At 42.9% G+C, this 27930-nt stretch overlaps 1 protein-coding gene across 2 annotated transcripts; it reads right to left on the reverse strand.

The window, feature by feature from the left end:
• Positions 1-534: 534 nt before the first annotated feature.
• On the reverse strand, positions 535-27212 carry RBBP7 (RB binding protein 7, chromatin remodeling factor). 2 transcript variants are annotated; one of them, XM_015126963.3, is made up of 12 exons: positions 26312-26798; positions 25893-26037; positions 19465-19610; positions 14839-15012; positions 13714-13829; positions 9843-10003; positions 8917-9043; positions 8729-8806; positions 8226-8302; positions 5418-5475; positions 1704-1814; positions 535-985 (listed from the first exon to the last, which is right to left on the reverse strand). In XM_015126963.3, exons 1-12 carry the CDS (start codon positions 26457-26459, stop codon positions 917-919), a joined length of 1410 nt encoding a protein of 469 aa, XP_014982449.1. In that variant the 5' UTR covers positions 26460-26798; the 3' UTR covers positions 535-916.
• Between the last annotated feature and the right edge of the window lie 718 nt (positions 27213-27930).

Consider the following 27930-nt stretch of genomic DNA (forward strand, 5'->3'; position numbering starts at 1 on the left):
GTAGACTCCAAGGTGTAGAGAAAACTTGGGTCTTGGGTAATATGGACCATTTCATCCTCAGACTTGTTAGGAGTACATTTCTTGGTCTTGAGACCAGTATTTTTCAGTTACGTATGCAACTGCCTTTATTACACCTGGTTATCACAATTCAATTCTCAGGTGTTGCAGAAAAATCTACCTCTTTCAGACTGTAGATGGAAATAACTGTGAAAAAATGATGCAGATATCTTCTAGTTTGTGCTAAACACACTGCTTTATTTTTACAGCCCACGTCTTTCATTGAGGATACGAATTGTTAAGAGGCAGTCTTGTTTTGCTTTTCAAAGACATTTTGTAGAGATTTTTCACTAATGTGAATCTGATTTTATCTACTTGATTCTGTATAGATTAAGTAAATATGTATGATAAACTTAACAGCTTCTGTGTATTCTTTTATTATCCATGTGGCCTTAACTGTACGAGTCCAAAGGTACCATTTTACCCATTTCTACTCAAAAAGTAGACCCCCCCACCACGCTTCTAAAAAAACACAAGTTTTATTTTAAAACTTTATTTCTGCAAAGCCAATCAAGAAGTGTTGGAAGGAAAAAGTGTAAAAGTTATTCTTGCATATTTGGGAACAGCAAGCACTTAGTTTGAGAAAATGAGGACTTAAAACAGTTGAATCAAAGGCAATACCCTGCTACTTGTATTTAAAATCAATGATGTTCTTTCTTAAGTAACATTCTTCTCTTCCCTAATAGCTACAATATGATACAGTACGCAACAGCTCACTTGAAAGTGCTAGAATCAGAGGATAAAGAAGCCATAAGCCAACCCACTTACATTTCCTACTATACAATGCCTTTTTGGCGCTTGACAAATCAAGCATTCATGTAGCATTACATTCAACAGAAACATCTCTCGTACTTTGGGTTTAAGATCCTTGTCCCTCCAGTTCGGATGTCGTGACATCTGACTCTTCATCGTTGTAAATATTTTCAGCCTGGAGATAACCAAATAAATTCATAGGTGTAAAAACTCCCTATGGTTTTCACAAGGTCATCTAAAAACTAAAAATTTAATCTATTTAAAACTTACTAGTTTCACTTTTACATTTCTTTCTAAAAGCTTCAATAAGGAAATGGCAGGCTAGCCAGTATTTTGAAAAATTCTTTGCCAGTGTGTAATTCCACATGTATACTTAGCCACCCATCCATGCACTAATTTCAATCACTGTTCATAAGAGATGTTTTCCAAAAGCACTTCAAGCATCGTTTAGAGGAAGTGGTAGCCCAGATGTTATGGAAGTCTCAGTTAACACCTTAGAAATGTCAATTACTCAGTGCTCATCCTCAGAGAACTTGGTGTCATTTGAATGCCTTGACATCCCCTTCCCGTATCCCTCATATCTACCACACAGAACAGACACTGGAGACAGAGCAGCGATGCCAAGACTCCAGTGTATGAAGAGCGCAGCAACAATGAAAATCAGTGCAGATGCAGAGATTTCTCCTGACCTGACAGGTGCTACAAATAGCAAACAGTGGACGAAGCACCATATGGGACTAAAGATTGTATTGTTGAAATGGAAAAAGTTCTTTTAAACTGTTTCTGTAAATGTTTGGCATAATATGCACCTACACATTCGAAATAACTTCATTACATTATGTAACTAGTAAATCTCTACAAGATAGTTATTCAAGAAAAACATTTTAACTCACCATTTGCCATATCTGCATGATGTTATCCTCAGACACTGAGCAAATGACCCAAGGCTCATTGGGGTTCCAGCTAAAATCTGAAATCTTAGCAGTGTGTCCTCCATGAATAAACTGTTACAAGAACAAAAAAAACTTTGGTTTCATATACTCTCCTGTTAATCCTAATAAAGATTTTAAAAAGTCTTTAGAGCATCAGTATTTCAACTGGGGGTGGGTGCTGTCTGGTTTTGAAGAGAGGGTGGTACAGGCTCAGTAATCTATTTATACCTGTTTTGCAAATTTCCAAACCTCCAGAAAAGGTGACAGAATATAGTACAATGGATACCTGTATACCCTTTACCTAGATTCAACAAGTACTAATAGCATAACCGATGCTTTATCCACGTGCCTATACAATGAAATGGCTGAAGACTTCAGCCTGCATCCCTTAAGAATGAGGACATTTTCCTATATAATCAAAATGCCATTTCCATACTGATTATGATGAACATTAATCCAGCATCATTTGCTCATATACAGTTACGTGCAAATATCTAAGGTAATCAATCCATTATATGCCATGTAACATACTCTTCTATTATACAAGGGGCCTGAGGAGTCTTCTGGTTCTTCCCCTCTGCACTTAAGATAGGCATACTTCTTGCCCATCTTTCCAAGGTACACAAACAGCGCCAGGGTGAAAGAAAATCCCTGGCTCCAAAAGCATAGCTCCAGATAGTCCCTCATAAGTTATGCCTAAGGTGAGACAGCTTTGCTAAACAATTCTGAAGAAAGCAGTTGTTCCCTGAAAGAGAGAACCTCGTGGGAAGGCACTATGCCTTATTTATCTTAGAATTAAGACTTAAACAGTTCTTCACAAGGATAGTATTAAATACATTGCTTGGAATTGGGACATCACACTTTCTGACAAAGTCTGATTTGACTCTAGTTTGACAATGAGGTCCCTGCCTGCCGACAACTATGTCTTATGCAATGTATCTATTTTACCGAATAATCTTATCAGGTTAAAAATATGAGGTGGGGCTGCGTAAAACTCAACGCCTGTAATCCCAGCACTTTGGGAGGCCAAGGCAGGCAGATGGCTCAGGCTCAGGAGTTCAAGACCAGCCTGGGCAACATGACAAAACCCTGTCTACAAAAAATATGAAAATTAGCCGGGCGTGGTGGGGTGTGCCTGTAGTCCCAGCTACAAACTGGGAGGAGGAGGTTGAAACTGGGAGGTGGAGGTTGAGTGAGCTAAGACTGCGCCACTGCACTCCAGCCTGGGTGACAGAACCAGACCTTAACTTAAAAAAAAAGAGGTAAACAGCTTTTTAAAGTACTCTTAAGAGGTACACAAGTGAATATATTGGCTGGGTGCAGTGCCTCATGCCTGTAATCCCACCACTTTGGGAGGCTGAGGCAGGTGGATCATGAGGTCAAGAGACCGAGACCATCCTGGCCAACATGGTGAAACCCCATCTCTACTAAAAATACTAAAATTAGCTGGACATGGTGGTGTGCACCTGTAGTCTCAGCTACTCAGGAGGCTGAGGCAGGAGAATCGCTTGAACCCGGGAGTCGGAGGTTGCAGTGAGCTGAGATCGTGCCACTGCACTCCAGCCTGGGCGACAAAGCGAGTACTCTTTTTTTTTTTTTTTTTTGAGACGGAGTCTCGCTCTGTCACCCAGGCTGGAGTGCAGTGGCCGGATCTCAGCTCACTGCAAGCTCCGCCTCCCGGGTTCATGCCATTCTCCTGCCTCAGCCTCCCGAGTAGCTGGGACTACAGGCGCCCGCCACCTCGCCCGGCTAGTTTTTTTGTATTTCTTAGTAGAGACGGGGTTTCACCGTGTTAGCCAGGATGGTCTCGATCTCCCGACCTCGTGATCCACCCGTCTCGGCCTCCCAAAGTGCTGGGATTACAGGCTTGAGCCACCGCGCCCGGCCAAAGCGAGTACTCTTAAGGGGTACACAAGTGAATATATTTTAAGATCACTGGGGCTTAGAATACATACAGGAGTTATCAAAGCATACTGGTGGAATAGTTCACTACTTTCTTTTTGGGACCGGGTCTCAGTCCCATTGCTCAGGCTGGAGTGCAGTGGTGTCATCATGGCTCACTGCAGCCTCAACTTCCCCGGGCTCAGGTTTCTCCTACCTCAGTCTCCCGAGTAGCTGGGACTACAGGCACACGCCACCACGCCTGGCTAATTTTAATTTATGTTTTTTTTTTTTTTGGTAGAGACAGGGTTTTGCCATGTTTCCCAGCCTGGTCTTGAACTTTTGGGCCCACGTGATCCACCTACCTTGGCCTCCCAAAGTGCTGGGATTCCAGGCAGGAGCCACCATGCTCAGGCCCAGTTTAATTCTCTCAAATGTCCCTTGATTTCAAGCTCTCTTGTGAAAAACAAAATCCTAGTGTATTTTCTCAAGCACCTTGGAATTGTTGCAGAGCCATAATATACAAAGTAATACGCTTTCCTTTCTCCCTAAAAAAATTGCTGGAGACCTTGAAAACACTGTACTATGTGAAAGAATCAGTCCCAAAAGACAAAAGTCACATTTACATGAAATATCTAGAATAGCCCAAACCTATAGTGCCAGAAAGTCTCGTAGTAGTTGCCAAGGGCTGGAGGAAGAAGTGAATTCAGAGGTGATAGCCACAGTTTCTTTTGGAGGGTATGAATAATGTTCTAGAATTGATTTGTGGTGATGGTTGTACAAGTCTATGAATATACTAAAAACCACTGCCTTCAAGAACAAAAAAAGGAGGAAAAAAATCCCCCAAAACCCAAGAACACCTCCCCCCCACTGAACTGTACACTTTAAAGAGGTGAACTGTGTAGTATGTAAATTATATCTCAGCAAAGCTGTCATCAAAACAAAAGGGATTGGGGCATTCTTACAAGGTGGGCTTAGTGAACATCTTCTGTGTGCAGGGCTTGCTCTCAAGGGCCTTCTTTACCTTTGAAAATGTGTGGACATTCAATATAATCCATAGGTTCAGACAAAAAAATAAATAAAACTCATGGACAAAGTACAAGTGTGCCAAAAATGAGTACTGGCATTAGAACTAAAATCATAAATGACAAGAGTGATGAGTGACTATCTGCCAAATGATAGGAGGAAACAAATGTTAGATTCAGAGCAAGGACAAGGAACCATTGCTAAATCCGGCAATGTTTCACAGAAAAATGACGAAGTGAGCACTGAAGGACTCAGACGGGAAGAATGAGGATGGGCAGATACCACCATATAAGCTTTCAAAGGGCCAAGGAGATGCATGTGCTTCAATTGGGCATGGGAGGGAGGTAGTGGGCTCTGCTAGCATCAAGATCGAGAAAGCCCTCCTTTTCTGGGCAGGAAACTTAAAAAGCATTTAAAATTTTTTCTATACTGTTAGGAAATGTTAAGTATTGCCAACTGAATAGCAGTTATACTCACTCCCCATCCCCAAACCATCACAAATACCAGAGTTGAAATCAGTGAGAAATCACTACACACTATTTTCCAGGACCTCAAACCATTCCCAGTGAAACATTCATAAAAACCTACTGGGCACCATTTACTATTTTTGATAAATGTCAAAGCCCAATCGCAATAACCTTCAGGACCTCCATTTTGAAACCATCTGCAAGAGCTAGAATTCGAAGTTCTGACTCATTCTCGAAATAAATGGATCAATGACAATCCAATCTGCATATGGCATTTCATCTTCTATAAGCCAATGCGTACCAGGAGTTCTGGAGGCCCATCTTCTGCATCTTCTGCTGATTGTTCTTCCCCAATTTTACTGTAAGAATAAAGAATATAATGCTTTCATCAGTGACATTCTTGTAGCACGAACATCTGCTAAACCAGTATCAGCCCAGAAAGTAATCTTAAAACACAAACACACTCACAAAAATAACTTATTTCTATACTACAATCAATTAGGTTTTTTTTCTTTTTCCTTAGAGACATGGCCTCTCTGTTTCCCAGGCTGCAGTGCAGTGGCTATTCATTCACAGGCACGATCACTGTGCACTAGAGCCTTGAACTCCTGGGCTCAAAAGCAATCCTCTCGCCTTGGCCTCACCACACCTGGCTACTGTTTATATTTCGTGTAAGGGTGGAATGTTTACTTTCTGGAAATTAAAAGTTAGAGTTGTTCATAATTAAAGCTGCAGAATGAGGAATTATTGTCAATAATAACTCAAAATCCCTTCATTATTTTAACTATTTATTGCCTTAGAACTAAAAGGTGAAATGTATAGTTAAAAAAATCTACACATGAACTGACGTGTAATCCCTATACTTCACTCAAAGCCTTTTGCATCCCAGGAGTAAAATATAATTACATATCAGTACTATAGATCTGTCTAAAGATATGGCAATAAAACTTTACACAATGTGTAAGCCAAGGAAAGGTTTCTAAGGTTTTTCTCTTAAAAACTTCAATTTGTAGAATTTGCCAGTGCTCAACAGTGAAATCACTCTTTATATATCAGTATCAGCCCTATCCTTTTACCTAACCCAAAGACTTTACTAGTAACAACTGCTAAAAAACAAAACCCAGCCCTCCAAGTGAGACATTTTTTTCCTTCCCATAAAATTAACCAAACAATCTCAAACCTGTGGGATTGCTAGACAATTATATTTCTCTTCCACCTGTCAGTACAGTTGCTAACACTCACCCATTTTAATCCCAAATTTTATCTAATATTTTTAAATTTTTTGTAGAGACAGGGTCTATGTTGCCCAGGCTGGTTTTGAACTCCTGGGTTCAAGCGATCCTCCTGCTTCAGCCTCACAAAGTACCGGGATTATAGACATAAGCCGCTATGCCTGGCCCCATATCTAATGTAATTTTAATATTAAACAAGCTAAGAAATAATTGTAATAAGAAATTACACACAATGGTCACAAATTATTGGCACCTTCAGGGGCAATTCAGTTGCCAGGGCATCAGACTTCCAAACCTTACTGTACACTTCATACAACCTCTTTATAGTTTTGATTTAGGTTTTTTAATTTTACTACTAAAATTGTTTTTAAATCAAATACAATGCCCCGAACTGTCTGCTTTAAAGGTTTTCTACATCTTCACGTATTTATCATGGCAAGAGTTTGCTCCATCAGAACCCTGAATATTAGTTATTTTAAGTTTTATATACAAGCATTTTATTCTCCAGTGTCTCTTCTATATACTGAGGATTACTGCCTCTGTAATTAAGGTAGCCTTGGTTTTAATATACAGGTTGAGGATCCCAAATCCAAAATGTTACAAAATCCAAAACTTTAAGCACCACACGACACTCAGAATTTGGACTTTCACACCGAGTGCAATGGCTCATGCCTGTAATCCCAGCACTTTGGGAGGCCAAGGCGGGAGAATCACTTGGGGTCAGGAGTTTGAGACCAGGCTGGCCAATATGGCAAAGCCTTTTTTTTTTTTTTTTTTTAAAGTAAAAAATACAAAACCGGGCATGGTGGCTGTGGCAGTGCCTGTAGACCCAGCTCCTCAGGAAGCTGAGGCACGAGAACCGCGTGAACCTGGGAGACAGAGGTTACAGTGAGCCAAGATTGTGCCACTGCACTCCAGCCTGCGTGATAGAGCAAGATTCAGTCTCAAAAAAAAAACAAACAAACAAACAAACAAAAAAAAAACAAAAAAAACGCAGAAGAATAATAATTTGGACTTTCAGTTCAGATTTGAGATGCTCAACCAGTTAAGTATAATGCAAATATTCCGAAATCCTAAAAATTCCAAAATCCCAAACACTTCTTATTCCAAGTATTTTGGATAAGGGATACTCAACCTGTACTAAATTCAGTCCACTTCAAAGCAATATATTTAATACAAGCAGAAAATAAGTTATTTTTTGGTAATTTAACGATTTAAACTTAAGATGACATCTTATGGAGAAGTATGTAACTGAGCAACTTTATTAAGTTGTAAAGGCTCAGATGAAAAAAGTAAAGGAGTCTAAAATTCTTAGAACAGCAAGCTGAAGTAAAGGAACTTTTAAAAATTGGGAGAAACTCTTTATACAATGAGGCCCCAGAGAACATAAGCTCTCTGACAGCCTGGGCTGTCCTTGTCCCCTTCACAAAGGTCTCCCCGGCAGTTACACAACCCACAGCGGGAGTGCACATCTGCAGAATGAATCACTGAAAGCAAAGTAAATGGTACAAAAACTCAGAATAAACAGTCCTGCCTACACGTACTATGAGATCCAGTGAGACATAAAATAGCTAACATCTTGATCTCTCAAGTGTTTTAAATACAGTCATTTGAATGCAAAAACAGACAGACACATACACCTTCATGCCTGAATATTAAGAGACAAAACTCACACCAGAGAAATTTATTTTATAGTTCATTTGCTGCTTCACTTCCATTTTACAAAACAAAGACTCTTTAGGAAGATACTTAAAAGTTTCTTTAACATTAGGTTTCTTGAAGGGGGATTACCAAATTGCTTTTCTAGTTATGAATTACTATGTAACTTGCCAGATGAGCATATTTATGCAGTATCTTGTCAAGGGAATGTAAGTTACCTTAAATCCCACACATTCAGGCGGCGGTCAGTACCACTTGAAGCCAGAATAGTTTCATTATGTGGAGACCAGTGGACCTAGTAATAGATAATTTTGAAAATGTATTTAAAGAATCATCCGCTGCTAGGTTTGTGGCTGCTGTTTTAATCTTGTATTTTCCCATCTTGCGCTCTATGATCTTATCCTTGGCCTGATGTCCTCACTCTCTTGTCCCAGACTTTCAAGTGCTCTGAAAGGGCTCAGCTCCATCCTGTCCTCAGGAAGGCTGCACTCCCCAGCACTGAGGAACTCAGCCTGGGATTTCAATAAATTTATTCAACCCCATAACCATCCCACAAGCTTTTTAATTCTTCAATAAGGTGTACCTTACCCTATGAATATCTCCATGTAACCATGGACAAGGCATTTTTTTCAATAGTGGACCCACCAGTCTGGTATAGCTTAACTGACGAATCCCTGGATTTCATTTCTTGACATACAGACACCAGAAAACTGTCACATACCTGGAAAATTTCATCTTTATGAGATTCGAAGGTATGGAGTTTTAATTTTAAGTTACGCAGATCCCATAAAGCTACGGTCTAAAAAAAATAACAAGTGAAAATGATTTCTATGCTTTACCTAAGAATTTTCAAATATCTGATTAAAGCACAAGAGAACTGGGTTTTATAAACACCAAATAATGTAAAACCTTATCCGCAGAGCCGGTGGCTAGAATAAATTCGCTGTAGGGATTGAATGAGAGGCAGTTGACTTCGGCAGTGTGCGCATCCACCAAGTGGCTCGGCTTGGAGGTGGTATTGGACCTGGTGTCCCATCTAAAACACAAAGGTAAAGTCACACAGCACCCAGGGAGGACACACTCACATTTGGCCCCACGTCACTGTCACTACACTCCACAACTAGCTCCACTATGTGAGCCCCTTCATGAGGAAACCAACCACACAGCTGGTGATTCAGACCTTGACCACTAAATGATGGTTTTTTAAATTAGATTTTTAAATTAGATTTTAAATTAGATTCCTATTTTAATTACCAGCTACTTCAAGCATACACAAAATACAGACTATGTAGAGAATAATGTTAACAATCTGATACCTACAACTGGTTTTGACAAATGCCCAGTATTTTGTCACATTTGCCTCAGGTTATTTGTTTATAAGATTATAGGTGAATGAAGCCCTGTGGCCATACCTTGATGCAATCATTTTCCTCCCTGACCTCCAACTGGCATCACTCTGGATTCCAATCTTGATATTTACCACCACACCAAGTATGTTCCTTCACATGTCCATACCTATTTTTTTTTTTTTCTAAATAATAAGCAATCCTCCCACTTCAGCCTCCTGAGTAGCTAGGACTACAGGTGCACACTATCATACCTAGCTAATTTTTTGTTTTTAAATTTTGTGTAGAGACGGAGTCTCACACTCCTGGTCTCAAGCAATCCTTCTGCCTCAGCTTCCCAAGGTGTTGGGATTACAAGGGTAAGCTACCTAAAGCCGTTTTTTTAAAGCCATAACTTAAAAAAAAATAATCAAACTACAGCCTGCAGCAATCACTGATGGTCATTCAGGTCACCCATTTAACAAGATCCCACTGAACTTTCCACCTTACATCATAAGTTTCTGATCATCAGCAACAGATCCAAACAATGACTCGTGCAGCAGGTGCCAGGCCACATCCTCTACAACAGCTGAGTGGCCAGTAAAGATCGCTTTAGCATCCACAATTTTGCCTTCTTTTGGTCCTGCGTTTATATCCCACAGACAGACAGTCTAAGAGAGAAGCAGAGAAAAAAAAAAAGAACAAGGGCTATAAGAGACTATTTTTCCCCCCCTCGAGACAGTGTCTCAGTCTGTCACCCAGGCTGGAGCACAGTAGTGCGATCTCGGCTCACTGCAGCCTCCGTCTTCCAGGCTCAAGCGATTCTCCTGCCTCAGCCTCCTGAGTAGCTGGGATAACAGGTACAAGCCACCAGGCCTGGCTCATTTTTTTTGTATTTTCAGTAGAGACGGGGGTCTCACCATGTTGGCCAGGCTGGTCTTGAAAACTCCTCACCTCAAGTGATCCACCTGCTGCCTTGGCCTCCCGAAGTGCTGGGACTACAGGTGTGAGACACTGTGCCCGGCCAAGAGATTGAATTTAAATGCTAACATCTTATTTAAAATAATTTCATTACAAACAAAACTATTCAACTATATAAAAGTTTGAGGTAAACACAAGAGAGAAAATATAAGCAAACAGAAGAGTATGTGGGTGCAGCCTCCATGTGAGGTGCAGAGGAAAAGGAAACTCCACTGTAATGAGGGGGAGGGGAGACTGAGTATGGTGGCAGGCAAGGACACTGACGCTGGAGTTTCTACCTACATACATTCAGACATTCAAGTACCCCAAATTCACTTAGACAACACAACAAATCACCAAGAGCCCGGCGCTCAGCATCTACTGAACACCAATGCACATCCTAAAGTTTACACTGGGATGGGAAGACTGGGAATTAAAATTAAACTGTGCCTCTCACATAGCAAAAGCCTCATGGACAAGTCTTTCACTTCATGGCAGAAACCACCATAAACATCAGGAGATGTGACAGGTAAATGACACTGGGCCAGAAATCTCTACTAGTCTACTCTGAGAGGTCAAGGCCTGGGGCCCACAGACAGATCCCCAATGATATGCTCCTTGAAGCATCAGCAGAGTCCAAGGAGGGGCCATGGGGCCTTGCTTGGGCCTCAAAGGTCACAGCAGCCCACAAATAAGGAGGTCTCATGTGGGCCTTGACATCCTATCACAGAAAGAATTAAGAGGAAAGTCTTAAGTTTTTAATGAAAAAATATTGCAAGGTATAGGGCAACGATTCTCATTCAATGGTTAATAAGAAATAATCCCATGAAGGTATATTAGCACTATAGTTCCACTGACACTGGTATGGGCTTCATGTTTTGTTTTTTGTTTTTTAAAATTCAGAGCACGTGACCATGAAAAGGCTTCATCTCTTTTTATTAAATCACTTTCTTAGAAGAGTTTCTTTTCTATTTTTTTTTTTGAGACGAAGTCTCGCTCTCTTACCCAGACTGGAATGCAATGGCACAATCTGGGCTCACTGCAACCTCCACCTCCCGGGTTCAAGCAATCCTCCTGCCTCAGCCTCCTGAGTAGATGGGATTACAGGTGTGTGCCACCATGCCAATATTTTTGTATTTTCAGTAGAGACGGAGTTTAACCATGTTGGCCAGGCTGGTCTTACACTCCTGACTTCAGGTGATCCACCCGCCTCGGCCTCCCAAAGTGCTGGGATTCCAGGCATGAGCCACTGTGCCCAGCCACATGAAGGACTTTCTGTAACAAAGTTATTTCCCAGTAATGGCTATTTTCCCAGTAACAAAACTTTTTTTTACACAATACATATGCCCTCAAGTCTCTGTTGTTACTTACACATGAAGACACTCAATGTACGTAAACTGAAGAGAAAGGAACATGTGGCGCTGCTGCCATTCACACCGACTCAGAAGGACCTGGCAAGATTAGCATGATGCTTGGCATGGGGGGAGCCCCTGGTAAATGTCAGCTATTATTACTACTACCAAATTCCCAGCCTGGTCTCTTCAAAAGGTACTAGTAATTGGGTTAATGAGTACAGTCCACTTTCCCTACTTGGGAAACCATCTCATATACACTTTGAGGGAAGCATCCTTTCAGAAAGCCTGTAATCCCAGCTCTTTGGGAGGCCAAGGAGGGTGGATCACTTGAGCCCGAGAGTTCAAGACCAGTTTGGGCAATATGGCAAAACTCCATCTCTACGAAAAATACAAAAATTTGCTGGGGTGGTTGGTGGGCGCCTGTAGTACCAGCTACTTGAGAGGCTGAGGTAAATAGCTACTTGAGCTGGAGAGGTGGAGGTTGCAATGAGCCGAGACTGAGCCACTGCGCTTTAGCCTGGGCGACAGAGCAAGACCCTGTCTAAAAAAGTGAAAAGACAACCAACAGAATGGGAGAAAATTTTTGAAAATCAGAGGGACTTATACCTAGAATACATAAGAAACTCTTATAACTTGACAATAAAAAGACAAAATTAAAATATGGGCAAATAATTTGAATACGTATTTCTCCAAAGGAGATATGCAAATGGCAAGTACAAGAAAAGATGCTCATCATTAGTTGTCAGGGAAATGCAAACTAAAACCACAATGAGCCAGGTGTAGTGACTCATGCCTGTAATCCCAGCACTTTGGGAGGCCAAGGCAGGAGTATTGCTTGAGCCCAGGAGTTCAAGACCAGCATGGTCAACATGGTGGAACCCTGTCTCTTACTGAAAGTACAAAAATTAGCTGGGCTTCATGGCGCATGCCTGTAATCTCAGCTACTTGGGAGGCTAAGGCAGAAGAATTGCTTGGACCTGGGAGGTGGAGGTTGCAGTGAGCTGAGATCGTGCCACTATACTCCAGCCTGGGTGACAGAGACAGACTCCATCTCAAAACAAAAACAAAAACAAAAACAAACAAAAAAACCCCAGGAGATACCACTTTACACACACTAGGATAGCTATAATAAAAAAGACAAGCATTGGTGAGGATGTAGAGAAACTGGAACATTTGTACATTGCTTGTGGAAATGTAAAATGGACAGCCACTTTGGAAAATAGTTTGGTAGTTCTTCAAAAAATTAAACAGAGATACCATATGATCCAGTAATTCCACTCCTAGGTATATATCCAAGAGAAATGAAAACATACATCCACATAAAAACTTGTAAACAAATGTTCATAACATAATTCAAAGTAGCCCAAAAGTAGAAAGAACTCAAATGGTTCATTGACTGACAAATAAGTGAACTGTGGTATATCCATACAGTGGAATATTGTTCATCCATAAAAAGGAATGGAATGTAAGTAATGTTACTTGAGAACATTATGCTAAGTGAAAGAAGCCAAACAGAAAAGGCTACATATATGATTTCATTTATATGAAATATCAAGAACAGATAACTCTATAGAGACAGAAAATAAACTAGTGCTTACCAGGAGCTGGGGGAAGGCAGCGAATGAGTGGGGAGTCACTGCTTAATGGGTATGGAATTTCTCTTTCAGAGAGCGAAAACGTTCTAGAATTAGTGGTGACAGTTGTGCACTTTTGTGAATATACTAAAACCCACTGAATTGTACACTTAAAAAATACTTTATATTAATCAGGTCCCACAAACATTCTAGAGTTTCCATTATAAGGGCCTGGAGGATCATCTTTTAAATAATGGGAGGCCTTTTGCCTATGCTCCCTCCATCCTAAGGCTACTTCAAAAGAGCTTTGTGGAATCCGAAGACTCATACAGGACAGTATGAAAACCATGTCTCTAAGTCCTGGGGGAATGTTACCACAATAATCAGCAGTATTATCTTAGAAAACCTTTCATCTATATAGCACTCCTTCAGTACAGCTGTGACACATCAGCTCTCACTATATGAACAAATTACAAAGACTACGTTTCTCACATGGTCATCAGATGCACTTAGGAGATGTCCACTCAAATTCGAATTCCAGGAGAGACCATAGCCTTCCTTCTGGTGACCTCTTAACCTGAGATCAGGATTACATTCTCCACTTGGGTCTAAGAAAAGATGAAAAAACATTAAGTTGTTCTCTGTTTATCAGAACTGGTGAGAATAAATTCTCACTCCTTCATTGAGTGAGCCATTACAGCAATTGCACATGAACAAGATCTGGTCTGACCCATAACCACTTTAAAAAGCTGTTCTCTTTGCTTCGTTCTTAATACCCAATGCAAATTGAGCCTCATGACCATTAAACGATTGGTTTCTTTGGAAAACCTAATATTATCCCCAACACAAAAATACTAAAAACTATAGCTATCCTACAAATTTGGGCAGTGGTAACCCTATCCCCCCAACTCCCCAATTTTTTAGAAATATTTCTAACACAGCAGGTCTGGTTGCTCAGTCCTTGCATGCCTCTAGGGTAGCCTGCAACCATAAATGACCCTTAGCCAACCCCTGGGAATGTGACCCTCAGAAAGTTCTTCACGTCACTGACTGGTAAAGTTGTGTAAGCCCAGAGCAGTGGGGTATGCCATAGGAACCTGTCAAGACTTGTAGGATTGTTTAGCAAGATTCACAATGTATTTGGCTTCACTATTGGGGTTCTCAATTTTGTTACCATGGCTGGTCATAGAACAGGATGTGCCCATGCCAACAGACCTCCACAAAAATCCCAGATTCTGAAACTCAAATGGGCTGCCCTGGGTAGAGACATTTGGCACATGTTCCTATGGTTTGCTGCTAGAGACAAAGTATGTCCCACGTGACCCTGGATGGGAAGGACTCAGACACCTGTAGCTAACCTCTCTGGACTTCCCCTGATGTATATCTTTTTCTTCCTACTTTTGCTCTGGATCCTTTGCTGTAATAAACTTTAGCTGTTAGTATAAGCTGCTTTTAGGCAGTTCTGGCAAATCCCTGAACTTGAGGATGGTTATGGGACCCCCCAAAGTAATTTTTAAACCTTTAAATATTACAAAGTATGCTACTTTGACTTAAAAACATTACCAGTTTGAATCAAGAAAACTGCTCAAGTAATGACCTGACTTTATTATTACGTACCTGGTTTAGCAGGGTGTTTTGTATAGTCAAAAACCAACACATCAGAAGATGGTGTTTTTGTAGCAATGATGTGAGGATTCTGCGGCATGTAACGAGCACGGTTTACTTCTCCTTCATGATTGATTTTAATTTCACATTCAATTTTTCCTGTTACAGAACCAAAGCCACCAAATTCTAATGTGAGGAGAAAGAAACACACACACACTCAGGATTAAAATTCACAAATTACTTAGTTCAATCAACCCAACAGATTTTGACCTGGCAGAATACAACACAAATTGACAAGCCAAAGACAGAGACATGCATAGAGAAAATCCAAAAATGTGGGTTCATTTGCCACATCAATTTATTCTTTTTTTTTTTTTTTTTTTTTTTGAGACGGAGTCTCGCTGTGTCTCCCAGGCTGGAGTGCAGTGGCGTGATCTCGGCTCACTGCAAGCTCCGCCTCCCGGGTTCATGCCATTCTCCCGCCTCAGCCTCCCAAGTAGCTGAGACTACAGGCGCCCGCCACCACGCCCGGCTAGTTTTTTGTATTTTTAGTAGAGACGGGGTTTCACCATGTTAGCCAGGATAGTCTCGATCTCCTGACCTCGTGATCCACCCGCCTCGGCCTCCCAAAGTGCTGGGATTACAGGCTTGAGCCACCGCGCCCGGCCCAATTTATTCTTAAAGCCCATTTGCACTGGAAAACATTGGTAGCTGCCTTATGCAACTTAATTCAGTTCCACCTTGGATCTAAAACAACTGTCCTCTTTCAGTTATGAAGATGATACAGTTATTCACTGAAATTTCAAATAACCATATAATAAGCAGACCAACAGCTTTTTAGTTCAAATACAACTCACTGGAAGTGCTGCACTGATTTAGCATCTTATTTTAGGATTCATCAAAACAGGAAAAGTTTTAACCCTCAGGAGTATGAACACCCTTTGAGTCTAAAGTCAGAAGCATCCTCAAATCAGTGTGAAACCCATGCTAACCCCTACCTGTCCCTTAACACACATACGTTGGCCCTGCTAGCATCCTTGGTTTAACTGCTAGTGCAATGCCAAGGTTAACCTCTCCGCCCATCTGGTGTGTGAATAAGACGGTGTGTGAATAAGACTGTAGTATTAAATAATCATGAAAAAGGCCTTGTAAAGTAACAAAGCCATATAAAAAGCACAGTAACTTCCAAGAAGTAGCAACATATTAGCAGAAAGAATACAAATAGAGAATATCTAAGCAAATACAGCAAACAAGAACATTCTTTTTTGTGCTCATAGATAAAAAACTTGAATTAGTTGCTGAGGCTTAAAAAGATAGGAGAGTTCACACTACAATTGTGTTATTCTTCCTGACCTATATTGCCTTTTCTTTGCACATTCCATTTTAGCTCACCCTATGTCTCAGGTCAGGGACAACTAGCACAAATGCCTACTGGAGCCAGGCTGATAAGTAGTAAAACAGACCGGGGCCTGGAGCAACCACCAAAAGGAGAAAACCATTTCTCAGTTCCAGGCAGCTCCTTCTATGTGGAATGCTTAATGAACATTGGCTTCCATGTCTTAATATTAGTATCTAGCTGTTCTCTCTGAAGCAAACATAGCTTACTATTGCAGTGCGGCTGAAAAAACCGTATCTCAAATCCACGATTACTTCAAAGCTCCTTTACCCACTACTCTCACGTGACAACATGCAAAAGGACCCTTTTTCCTCATAGCACCTTCTGTTCCATGGTGTCAATGGAAGAAGTGTGCCTCAGCATGCTAAGACCCCTCCTGATCCAATAGTCTCCTGCCTCCTGAGACTGCTCCAAACCTGCTTCACTTTGACCTTCAACATCCCATTGCATGGACTCCAGTGGCTCTAACCCTTCTGCTACAAAGATACTCAAATTTCCTGATTCCTTTAGCTAAAACAACCTGAAGAGCTCTCCAAAAAAAAGGGGGGGGAGGGGCGCTTCCAAGTAGGATTTACTTTGAACACAAGAGTTTTGTTTTCTCAAACTTAAAATTTTGAAGTCACTGTCTTAATGATCACATCCATTAAAAAATATAACTGAATATTGGCCAGGCGCAGTGGCTCACACCTGTAATCCCAGCACTTTGGGAGGCTGAGGCGGGCGGATCACAAGGTCAGGAGATCAAGACCATCCTGGCTAACAGTGTGAAACCTTGTCCCTAACTAAAAATACAAAAAATTAGCTGGCTGTGGTGGCGGGCGCCTGTAGTCCCAGCTACTCGGGAAATCACTTGAACCCAGGAAGCAGAGGTTGCAGTGAGCCGAGATCGCACCACTGCACTCCAGCCTGGGTGAAAGAGTAAGACTTTGTCTCAAAAAAAAAAAAAAAAAAAATACACACACACACACACATATAAACGTAAACTGAATATTAACAAAGGTATTAAATTATTTCAGCTACTTTTTAGAATACATTGGATGTGTAACTTTAAGATTTTAATAGTATATTAATATCGTTATGCAGAGACTGTTAAACTGCAAGCCCAGTAAATACATACTTCAGGGCTAAAAGCCATTTAAAAATTTCTGATTACAATATATTCAGGCTGGGAGTGGTGGCTCATGCCTGTAATTCCAGCACTTTGGGAAGTTTAGGCAGGCGAATCACTTGAGGCCAGGAGTTTGAGACCAGCCTGGCCAACATGACAAAACTCAGTCTCTACTAAAAATACAAAACTTAGCTGGACGTGTTGGTGGGCGCCTGTAATCCTGGCTACTCTCGAGGCTGAGGCATGAGAATCACTTGAACCCCAGAGGTGGAGGTTGTAGTGAGCCGAGATCGCACCACTGCACTCCAGCCTGGGCGACAGAGCGAGACCCTGCCTCATAACAAACAAAAACAAAACACAAAAAACTCCCAATATTTAAAGAAATAATGCATACAGTTGTCGGGGAATGAACGATAAATTGTGGGAGGGGTAAACTGGGTGAATCACTTCGGAGAACAGTTTTCTATGAAGTTGACAATGAATACACCATACAACCCAGCAGTTTCGCTACACTAGAGAATGTAATATTTTTGAGACAGGATCTTGCTCTGTTGTTCAGGGTGGAGTGCAGTGGTGTGATCCTAGCTCACTACAGCTTCGAACTCCTGGGCTCAAGAGATCCTCAGCCTCCCAAGTAGCTAGGACTATAGGCATGCGCCACCACACATGGCTAGTTTTTAATCTATTTTTTGATAGAGACAATGTCTCACTGTGTGCCCTGAGTGGTCTTAAACTCCTGGGCTCAAGCGTTCCTCCTGCCTTGGCCTCCCAAAGTGTTGGGACTATGGGTGTGAGCCACTGTGCCTGGCCAGTATTTTATTTTCAATAAAAAAAAAACCCCTAAGGCACGTATTAGAAAATGCTAACGGCATTAAGCTATTTGGGACTGTGAAGAGAGAGTTAATACAGCAGTCTGGGTGCTTAGCCCTGGAGTCTCTGAGGAACACTGGGACCCCATTACTGACCCTTGGCAAGCTCCTGGGAACATGCACCTCAGAATGTTCCTTCTGTCACTGATGAACTGATGATTTTGTGGTGTGCACCTGGAGCAATGGACCGCGTTGTACCAGTTTGTCAGGTTTACTTTGCAGATATCAAGATTGATGATACATACCTTCTTTTATTACTGGGTCCTCAGTTTGTATTACTGGGGTCCTCAAGTTTCAGTCACCGTGGCTGGTTGTCAGCAGGATGTGCCTATGTAACTAGTCCCCCAAGAAAACCTCAGACCCCAAGACCCAAACAGGCTTCCCTGAGCAGAGATATTTCACACATGTCCCTGCAGTTTGCTGCCAGAGAGAAAGCACATCCTGTGTGGCCTTGGACAAGACTTGTGCCAGATCTCCCTGAGCTTGCCGATGTACATCTTTTCCCTGCTGCTTTTGTTTTGTGTTCTTTACTGTAACAAACTTTAGCCACAAGTATAATTTGCTCTTGGGAGTCCTAGCGAAATCACCAAACTTGGGGTGGTCATGGGAATACCAAAAACAGGAGAGTATGTGTTTGACTAAATTAAAAAAAGAAAAAAAAAAAAGCCAAGAGATTCCTAAATTAACCCTACCACTACTGCCACTCTCCTCAAACAAAAAAATACCCACTGCACACACCAACACATATTACTTCTACCAAAGAGGAATATCTTAATTACACATAGCAGTTATTCACTTAATTTATCTTAGATACCTTCCTATACCAGTGTGTACAGATTTTTCTAATTAAAAAAAAATTTTTTTTGAAATTTTGGTAGAAATGAGGTCTGTGTTTTTCTTACTGGACTTGAACTCCTGAGCTCAAGCAATCCTCCCACCTCGGCCTCCCCAAGTGCTGGGATTATAGGTATGAGCCATGGCACCTGGCCTTTCTTTCTTCTTAATTGCTGAGTAGTATTTCAAACATACCATGTGCTTAACCAACTTTCTATGAACCAACATCTGGGTTACAAGGTTGATCCTAATTTTTCAATTATGCAATTATAGCTAAAATCCTTGCGCACATGTAGGTGAGTAGTTCTGTAGGATAAAGTCCTAGAAGTTAAATTACTGGGCCAACAGCTAATAGTATAGTTTTAATAGCATATGCTTTGAAAGAGACATTTTCCCTTTGACATCAATATTGGAATATATGATATACCTACCACCCTTGTCACTGTCACAATGGGAAGCATCAAACTGTGCATCATCATTGGGAATATGTACTCGAGCAACCACCAGATGATTCTGTTCATCAGACGTATGAGTCCCCAGCACTAGCCAATGAAGGGCATAATCTTTTCCTTCCGGTCTGTTTAAGAAAGAAAATAAGTCACACTGATCTGACAAGAAATCTCCAGTTGCTAACAAATTCAGTCTAGTTCCCTCAAAATACATTCAAATTTCTTTAGCAAATATATACTTAGCATCAACTGTGTATCTTCTCCCCCTCTGGTTACCAACTTTACAATCCCCACATATGCAAATATAAGAAAATATTCTAGTTACAATATGCAGAGGGCTTGCTTCTTTCTCAAAGACCCATCCTCCTGTGCCTCAATTATCAATGTGAACACTACCTTTTATAGAGCAGCACTCTGGGGAAGGCAGGCCCAACTCAGTATAACACAGACAAACATCTACACAGGAATCCACCAACAATCCCCACACTCATAAATCACAACTTCCCACCTAAAGAAATCTTCTTCCCACCTAAAAATATCTTACACACTAGATGTTTCCTATTTCCCAATAAGAAATTCTACAAGATAGTATGGACAGAAAGTACTGAATCAAAAAAACAGCTTAAATCCTGGATCAAACTAAAATGCAATTGCTTAAAACACAACCTCCCTGGGGCCTCAGTTTCTTCACTGAATAAAACAGGCTATAAGTGCAAATGGCATGATGTGAACTCCTTGATGTTTATGATACCTAAGTTTATGAAATGAACATTCTCAATTTTACTGAGCCATCTTTGTTACCTTGTTCTGTGGAAACTCACCTTGAGGCTGAAGAACTTGCCCAAACCTCTTGGCACCTTGGTCCAAGCAGTGATTTTTTGCATCAGTATCTATCAAAAAGGCTTCCCCATTTGTATTATCTAGAACACAATTTTCAACTGTGCTCCATGGTCCCACTTCAATGAAGAGGACTGAGAAGTAGGGCTCTAGGCCCCAACACAAGACAAGTTAGGCCATTTATCTGTTTCTAAATTTCAGCTGCACAAAGGACTCAATGTTTTTTTTGTTTTTTGTTTTTTTTTTCCTAAAAAGATTGAAGGTTACTTCTAGGCAAGTAATTTAGTAATAACTTAAGAAAATACAAGGCCGGGCGCAGTGGCTCACGCCTGTAATCCAGCACTTTGGGAGGCTGAAGCGGGCGGATCACGAGGTCAGGAGACTGAAACCATCCTGGCTAACACAATGAAACCCCGTCTCTACTAAAATACAAAAAATTAGCCAGGTGTGGTGGTGGGCACCTGTAGTCCCAGTGACTTGGGAGGCTGAGGTGGGAGAATGGAGTGAACCTGCGAGGCGGAGCTTGCAGTGAGCCGAGATCGTTCCACTGCACTCCAGCCTAGGCGACAGAGCGAGACTCCATCTCAAAAGAAAAAAAAAAAAAAGAAAACACAAGATGCAATTTTACCAAGATTTGGCTTACAGTAAAAAAGTGCGTGCACACAGACACACACGCGCGCGCGCACACACACACACACACACACACACTCCCCCAAGAAGAGAGTAAGGCAGCCATGACTACGCAATAGCAACGTGTTTGAAAAAAAGACACCTGGGCACGGTGGCTCATGCTTGTAATCCCAGCACTTTGGGAGGCCAAGGCAGGCGGATCACCTGAGGTTGGGAGTTTGAGACAAGCCTGTCCAACATGGAGAAATCCCGTCTCTACTAAAAATACAAAATTAGCCGGGCATGGTGGCACATGCCTGTAATCCCAGCTACTCAGGAGGCTGAGGCAGGAGGATCACTTTAACCTGGGAGGCGGAGCTTGCAGTGAGCCAAGATCACACCATTGCACTCCAGCCTGAGCAACAAGAGTGAAACTCAGTCTCAAAAAAAAAAAAAAAAAGACGACGACGACATGCGTCTTGATTGATACATGCACAGTGGGCCAAGAATATGATGTGGCTACCAAAAAAGTAATTAATTCCATCTTAGGTGGTCTTTATACGCGTGTAGGGGGCAATGCACATGAGCCCATGTGCCCCCGCCCCCACTTTTTTTTTTTTTTTTTTTTTTTTAAAGAGACAAGGTCTCCCTATGTTGCCCAGGCTGGTCTCCAACTCTTGGGCTCAAATTGATCCTCCTGCATCAACCTCTTCAGTAGCTGGGACTACAGATGTGTGCCACCACATCTGGCTTGCCCACTTATTTTTAACCAGTAAAACCAACATACTTTATGAGGACTTGGACAGAAATCAAACCTTTACAGGGAATAGTGGCTTAAAATGAAAGGGTAAGCCAGGTACAGTGCTGTGCACCCACAGTACCAGCTACTAGGGAGGACTGCTTAAGCCTAGGAGTTCATGTCCAGTCTGGGCAACATAGCAAGATCCTGTCTAAAAAAACAAAACAAAACAAAACAAAAACCAGTCTGGGCAACATAGCAAGACCCTGTCAAAAAAAGAAAGAAAGAAAGAAAGAAGAAATATTTGGCCACATGCGGTGGCTCATGCCTCTAATCCCAGCACTTAGAGAGGCCAAGGCAGGCGGATCACTTGAGCCCAGGAGTTCGAGACCAGCCTGGGCAACATGGCAAAATCCCATCTCCACCAAAAAAAAAAAAAAAAAAAGTAAATATTTAAAAAGAGAAATAAGAATGCTTGAGAGAAAGAAGGCACCACAAAGCAATGCCAGGACTGACATCAAAGGAAAAAAGTGACTTGTTTTTTGTGGAGTTAAGCAAGAAAACTGAGACTCACAGGTAAAAAATTACAGGTAGACAGGTCAGTTTATCATAGGCCCTTTCTAATGAACACTGTCCCAAGATGGACTGGAGGTGCTTAAAAATCCCTCTGGACTCAAATTTAATTATTCCAGTTTTCCCCAACTTGATCATCACATGAGGACTTTTCTTTCTACTAGAAATCCTTTCACCTCCATCACTAAAACACAGCCTGTTTTCCTAAACTAATCAATATGACACTACTTTCCTCCAATACTGGATGTATTTAAAGGCTGCAGAAGCACTAATGGTTAAGAGAGCCTATTCATTTTCAGTGCAGAATCCTCTGACCCCAGTAACTACCACTAGGAAATTTAGCCAAGCATCACATAAATATGGCCTATTACAAGATTATTCTCAGCAGTATTGTTTATAGCAGCAAAAAGACTGAAAATAACTAAACATCCATCAGTAACGAACTGGTATCATATATTACACAGTGTATCTATAAACAAAATTCTATGGCACCCTTGAAAAGAACAAGCATATCCAAGCATGCTGACAGGAAAATCTCCAATATGTACTCTTACTGACAAACTCAAGAACTTGCTACCATAAAAAATGAAGATACAGGTATGCACTTCTACACGCTGGCAAGGATGGGTTAGGAAATTGAAAACAATGACTGGGGAAAGGAAGTAGGACAGTAAGGGATGTGGAAAGGGGACTTATTCTTCACTCTACATCCTTTTGTACTTCCTGAATTTGAAAAACTACAAAGCTTTTTAGGTAGACAATAACTTAGTCTCAATATATTTAAAACATTATTCAACAAGAGATATGAAATAACTACCTAATTAAAAAAAAAAAACAATTTCTTAGAGATATCTAAATAAAACCTTTTAAAAGTCAAATCAACAATTGTAATCCCAGCATTCTGGGAGGCTGAGGTGGGTAGATCATGAGGTCAGGAGTTTGAGACCAGCCTGACCAACATGGTGAAACGCTGTCTTTACTAAAAATACAAAAATTAGCTGGGTGTGGTGGTACACACCTGTAATCCCACCTGCTCAGGAGGTTGAGGCAGGAGAAACGCTTGAACCTGGGAGGTGGAGGGCGCAGTGAGCCAAGATGGTGCCACTGCACTCCAGCCTGGGAGACAGAGTCTTGCTCTGTCTCAAAAAAAAAAAAAAAAGCAAGCCAAATCAATTATTTGGACAATTACCTAACTCAACTGAAGGACAATAGCTCAGAAAGTCCAAGTAATTGTTATGAAGCATGTTGTAAGTCGGCAGAAGAAAGGCTTATGAGGTGGAGCAGGGTCTTGTTCCTCAGAGTCAGACACTGAGGAACAGTCAACATTTTTACTGTTCTGTATGGTGATAAAACACAGTCCCTTTATACCCCTAACTGAACCCTGCAAAGCACCACACAGCAATCCTCAACATCCAAGAATGCAGGCTGCTTGGCATTTTCTTACATTCTCTAAGGCACTGCACGTCCCACAACTCAATCCCACAACAGCTTTGTATACAAAGAACACCATGATACATATTAAATAATTTAATTAAAGCATTTTCTGTTACATTCCTAAGTATTACATATTATAGGTAACATTTAAAAAAAAAAACTTCAGCAAGTAGCTTCCATTGAAATCCAAATGAAGAAACACAGAGCTATTTCAATCCTGACAAATTATTTCTGAACAGGAAGGGGTGGGAGAATCAGCATCAGTCACCACTTACTGTGTACTTATGCTGCACCAGGCACTTTAACATGCATGATCTCATTTAATTCCCTCAAATGTAGGTAGTCAGTACGACCAACATCTCCATTTACAGCCCAGACAACACGGCCCCAGTTCACAAAGCTAAGAAGAAGCAGGGGCATGATTCTAACCCAGGTCTCTAAGTTTAAAGTCCCTGCTGTTTTCCATTATGTTACAGTGGGTCAAAAAGATCCCCAAAAAGGTAAATTTAGTTAATACATTTTAAATCTGCTTAACAGACCAAAGAGGCAAATGCACACAATGCTCAAACCAGAACTTGAATACCCCTGGGCATACGATGCTTAATCTAGTTTTTAATCTGTTCAAAGGTGACTGTAAACGTCAATGCTTCCAAGTGTCCATCACTTAGTTCTTCTCTACTCTTCCCACATCTGTACATTTACATTTAGATTTTTGGGAAGCCCAGTGGAAATTCCTATCTGTATGGAAATCAATGTTTGCATATGGAGAACCTAGCCATTGTAAGAGCAGTTTTATATACAATTAGATTATTATTGTAATTATTATTTTTATTTTTAAGAGATAGAGTCTTGCTCTCGCTCAGGCCGGAGTGCAGTAGTGCGGTCTTGGCTCACTGCAACCTCCGCCTCCCAGGTTCAAGCAATTCTTCTGCCTCAGCCTCCCTGTAGCTGAGACTACAGGCACACGCTGCCACGCCCGGCTAATTTTTTTTTTTTTTTGTATTTTAGTAGAGACAGGGTTTCACCGTGTTGCCTGGGCTGGTTTCGAACTCCTGAGCTCAGGCAATCCACCTGCCTCGGCCTCCCAAAGTGCTAGGATTACAGGCGTGAGCCACCGCGCCCAGCCAAAATTAGCTTATTATTTTTATAACTTGTTGCAAAATCCTCTTTTTAGGTTAGAGTTTCATTTAATCCTCTTTAAATTATATGCCCACAACACTCAAATTTAAGATGCTTTTTTGTTGTTTCTTTGGAAGACAGGGTCTCTCTCTGTTGGCTAAGCTGGAATGCAGTGGCGCAATCATGGCTCACTGCAGCCTTGAACTCCTGAGCTCAAGCTAACCTTCCAAAGCGCTAGGATTACAGGAGTATAAGCCACTGTGCCTGGCCCCATATTTAATACACTTTAAAAGTACATGGTCAAGTTCCTACTAGAAAAGGTTCAAGTGAATGAGAAAGGCAGACTAACGCAGGGACCAGCTGTGTGATCTTGGGATGGCACTTAAACGCTCACTCCCAGTTCCCCTATCAGTAAAACAAGGATAATGAAAATTACCTACAGCATAGTACTACTGTGAGGATTACAACAAGACGTAGATTCTTCAGCTGTGCCAGGCCCTGTTGAGTGCTCAATAAATGCCAGCAATTATTACCAGAGAAACTGTAGATCTAACAGAAAAGAATACTCTTATGAAGACTAACGGCAATCTCAAAGTGTATTCCATAAGCCAATAACATCTTTTCTTTAGTCAATTGTTGACAAGGTCTTTTTGCCTTTACCAATTAAAATGTATTTATCTTGGGTGACTGTTACGTGTGTTCACTTTGCAAAAATTTATGAAGCCATACAACACTTATGATGTGTGAACTTTTCTGTAAATATTCTCTTTTTCAATAAAGTTTTAAAGAAACGCATTAGTTTGGGCCCAGAGAGATGCTGCTCTACATTCGAGCCCAGGAACTGTCAAATACATTCAGTGTTTCCTCCAAATACCATTAATCTCACAACGGATTCTTTCTCCCCTTTTACCACCACACTATACGCCAGAAATCATCCCATAAATCACGTTAAGTTTTGAAAATAAAAACCACCTGCCACCCCATGCAAGGGCTGATTACATACTTATGTTCTAGGTATAAAACGCCAAAACTAGGAAATTCAGAACGACAGTTAAATTTAAGCAAAAAAAAAAAAAAAAAAGTTGCCAGAAACCCTTACTTAGTCACTTCAGGAAGCCACTGAACGGTAAGACTGGGCCACTGAAGAGCATGGGTCATAACCAGGTCATACAGAAACGGTGTATTCTTCTTCCAGATTTTATATTCTTCATTGATGACACGCTCCTCCACAGTATCTTCAAACACTGAAATTTGGAGAAAGCCCACACAATTAAGTGGCTGAGATGGATCGAAGTCAGAAATTGGAGGTCACCTCAAGATGGCCACACCTCATGTACTCTTTCCTTTTACCTCTAATTTGGACACGGACAACTAACTGCTCTTCCAGAAGGTGAAGAAAATACTACCAACCACGAAGCCTCTTTTTTTCCGTTGAGATCAATACCCTCTGCGTATACCATGTTGGGTAGTCAATTACACGGACATGGAAATTGTTTACCCTGTTACAGCTGTTCGCACCTGTTCTAAGATGACGACCTGTACGTACAGGGGCTGCGCGACCCACTCGGGAAGATAACTGCACGTGTACCAGAAGCCCACAGGCCTGGTCCCTCCAATCCCCATCAGGGGAGGCCCCAGCTCCCACGACACCCGCCTCGGCAGCCATAGGCCTGAGGGCTCCAGCAACCCCCGGACAAGGGCCGCGACCCCGAGGCGGTCAACGCGCGCGCGTAGAAGGAGCCGCGGCGTTCGCTTCCCGGCGGCGGCGGCCGCCTCCGCCCCGGGGCCGAGGGCGCCGGAGGGAGCGCAGCCTCTGGAGGAGGGAAGAGAAGAGAGGGGCCCAGCCCTCGGCCCCGCGCCCGGCTCCGGAAGTGCTCGGAGCCCTCGGCACGGCGGTCCCGTCCCGCGCAGGCCCCTCGAGGCGCGCGCCCAGCCTCGCGCCCGGCCCCGCCCCCTGCTCCGCACGCCAATTCGCGCCTTTCGCCGGCGCGTGCCGCGGCCTCGCGCGCCCGCCGCCCCCCGCGGCCCCGGCGCGCGCCGCCCCGCAGGGCCTCTTACTCTCTTTACTCGCCATCTTGCGTCGGGTCGTTCGCCCCTCGCCGCCGCCTCGGACTCCCCTCGTTAGCCAAGAGCAGCCCGACCACTGGCGCTCCTGCCTTTCCCAAACGCGTCACACACTCCCCGCGGTCGAAAGCCCGGGCCCAGTCTTGCTGCCTGGGTGCTCCCCAGACGCCGCGTCCTTGTTTCCTGCCTCCTCCCCGCTCGCGGGTACCGAGGTCTGAGGCGCTCTTCTCTCTCTCTCCAAACTTGGAACGAGACTTTTCAACCCGCGCCTCCCAGCCCGCCCAGGCAGCTAAGCGCAGGCGCATCCGCCCTGGGAAAAGTGAGAGGAGGCGGAGAGGCGGGTCTGGGAGCCAACGGCTCCAGCGCCGCGACCAATGACGCGCGGCGGGCGGGTTTCACGCGGCGTTCGGAGGCGGGCTTCTGGGGGTGGGCGGAGCGTGCCGCGGCAGGAAGTTGGCGATGCGCAGGCGCGAGGGCTCGCCCGGTGCTCCCAGGGCCGGCCGCGGGGGCGGATGGGGGCCGCGGGGGCGGGGCGGATGAGGGCCCGAGGGGGCGGGGCGGATGGGGGCGCGCGAGGGTGGGGTGGATGGAGGCGCGGCTGGCCGGCTGAGCGGGGGCCGCGAGCCCCGGGGCGGCTAGCCTTGGGGCCCGCGGGGCGTGGTTGCTGGTAGCGGCAGCGGTGGTGGGGGTGAGAGGGGGGCAGGGAGGCTGCTGCCGCTTAGCCAAGCAAAATCTCAGAGCAAGAGGGGAAAATGGTTCCTGTTCTCGAGAGATTACTGTGCCTTCAAAGTCTCCCTGATAATCACGGACATGCAATTCTCTGCACCCCTGAAATGTTCTCCTCCAGCCGACTGGCCTTTCCTGGGGCCCGGTCGGGCCGAGGTGGGGCTGGTCTCAGAGGGAAGAGAGCTTCTGGAGAGGCCGCGGGCGTTTTTTGCCTGCAAAAGCCGCCGGGCCGCCTTGTTAGGCTAAATGTGCAGCCTGTAGCGGCACAGGCCGCCGGCGGGCCGAAACCGATTTACATTGTTACATTTTAATTTGTTCGATGTTTGGGTCCTTAAGATGATGGTTTG

This window comes from Macaca mulatta, chromosome X, assembly GCF_049350105.2.
Source record: "Macaca mulatta isolate MMU2019108-1 chromosome X, T2T-MMU8v2.0, whole genome shotgun sequence".
NCBI lineage: Eukaryota > Metazoa > Chordata > Mammalia > Primates > Cercopithecidae > Macaca > Macaca mulatta.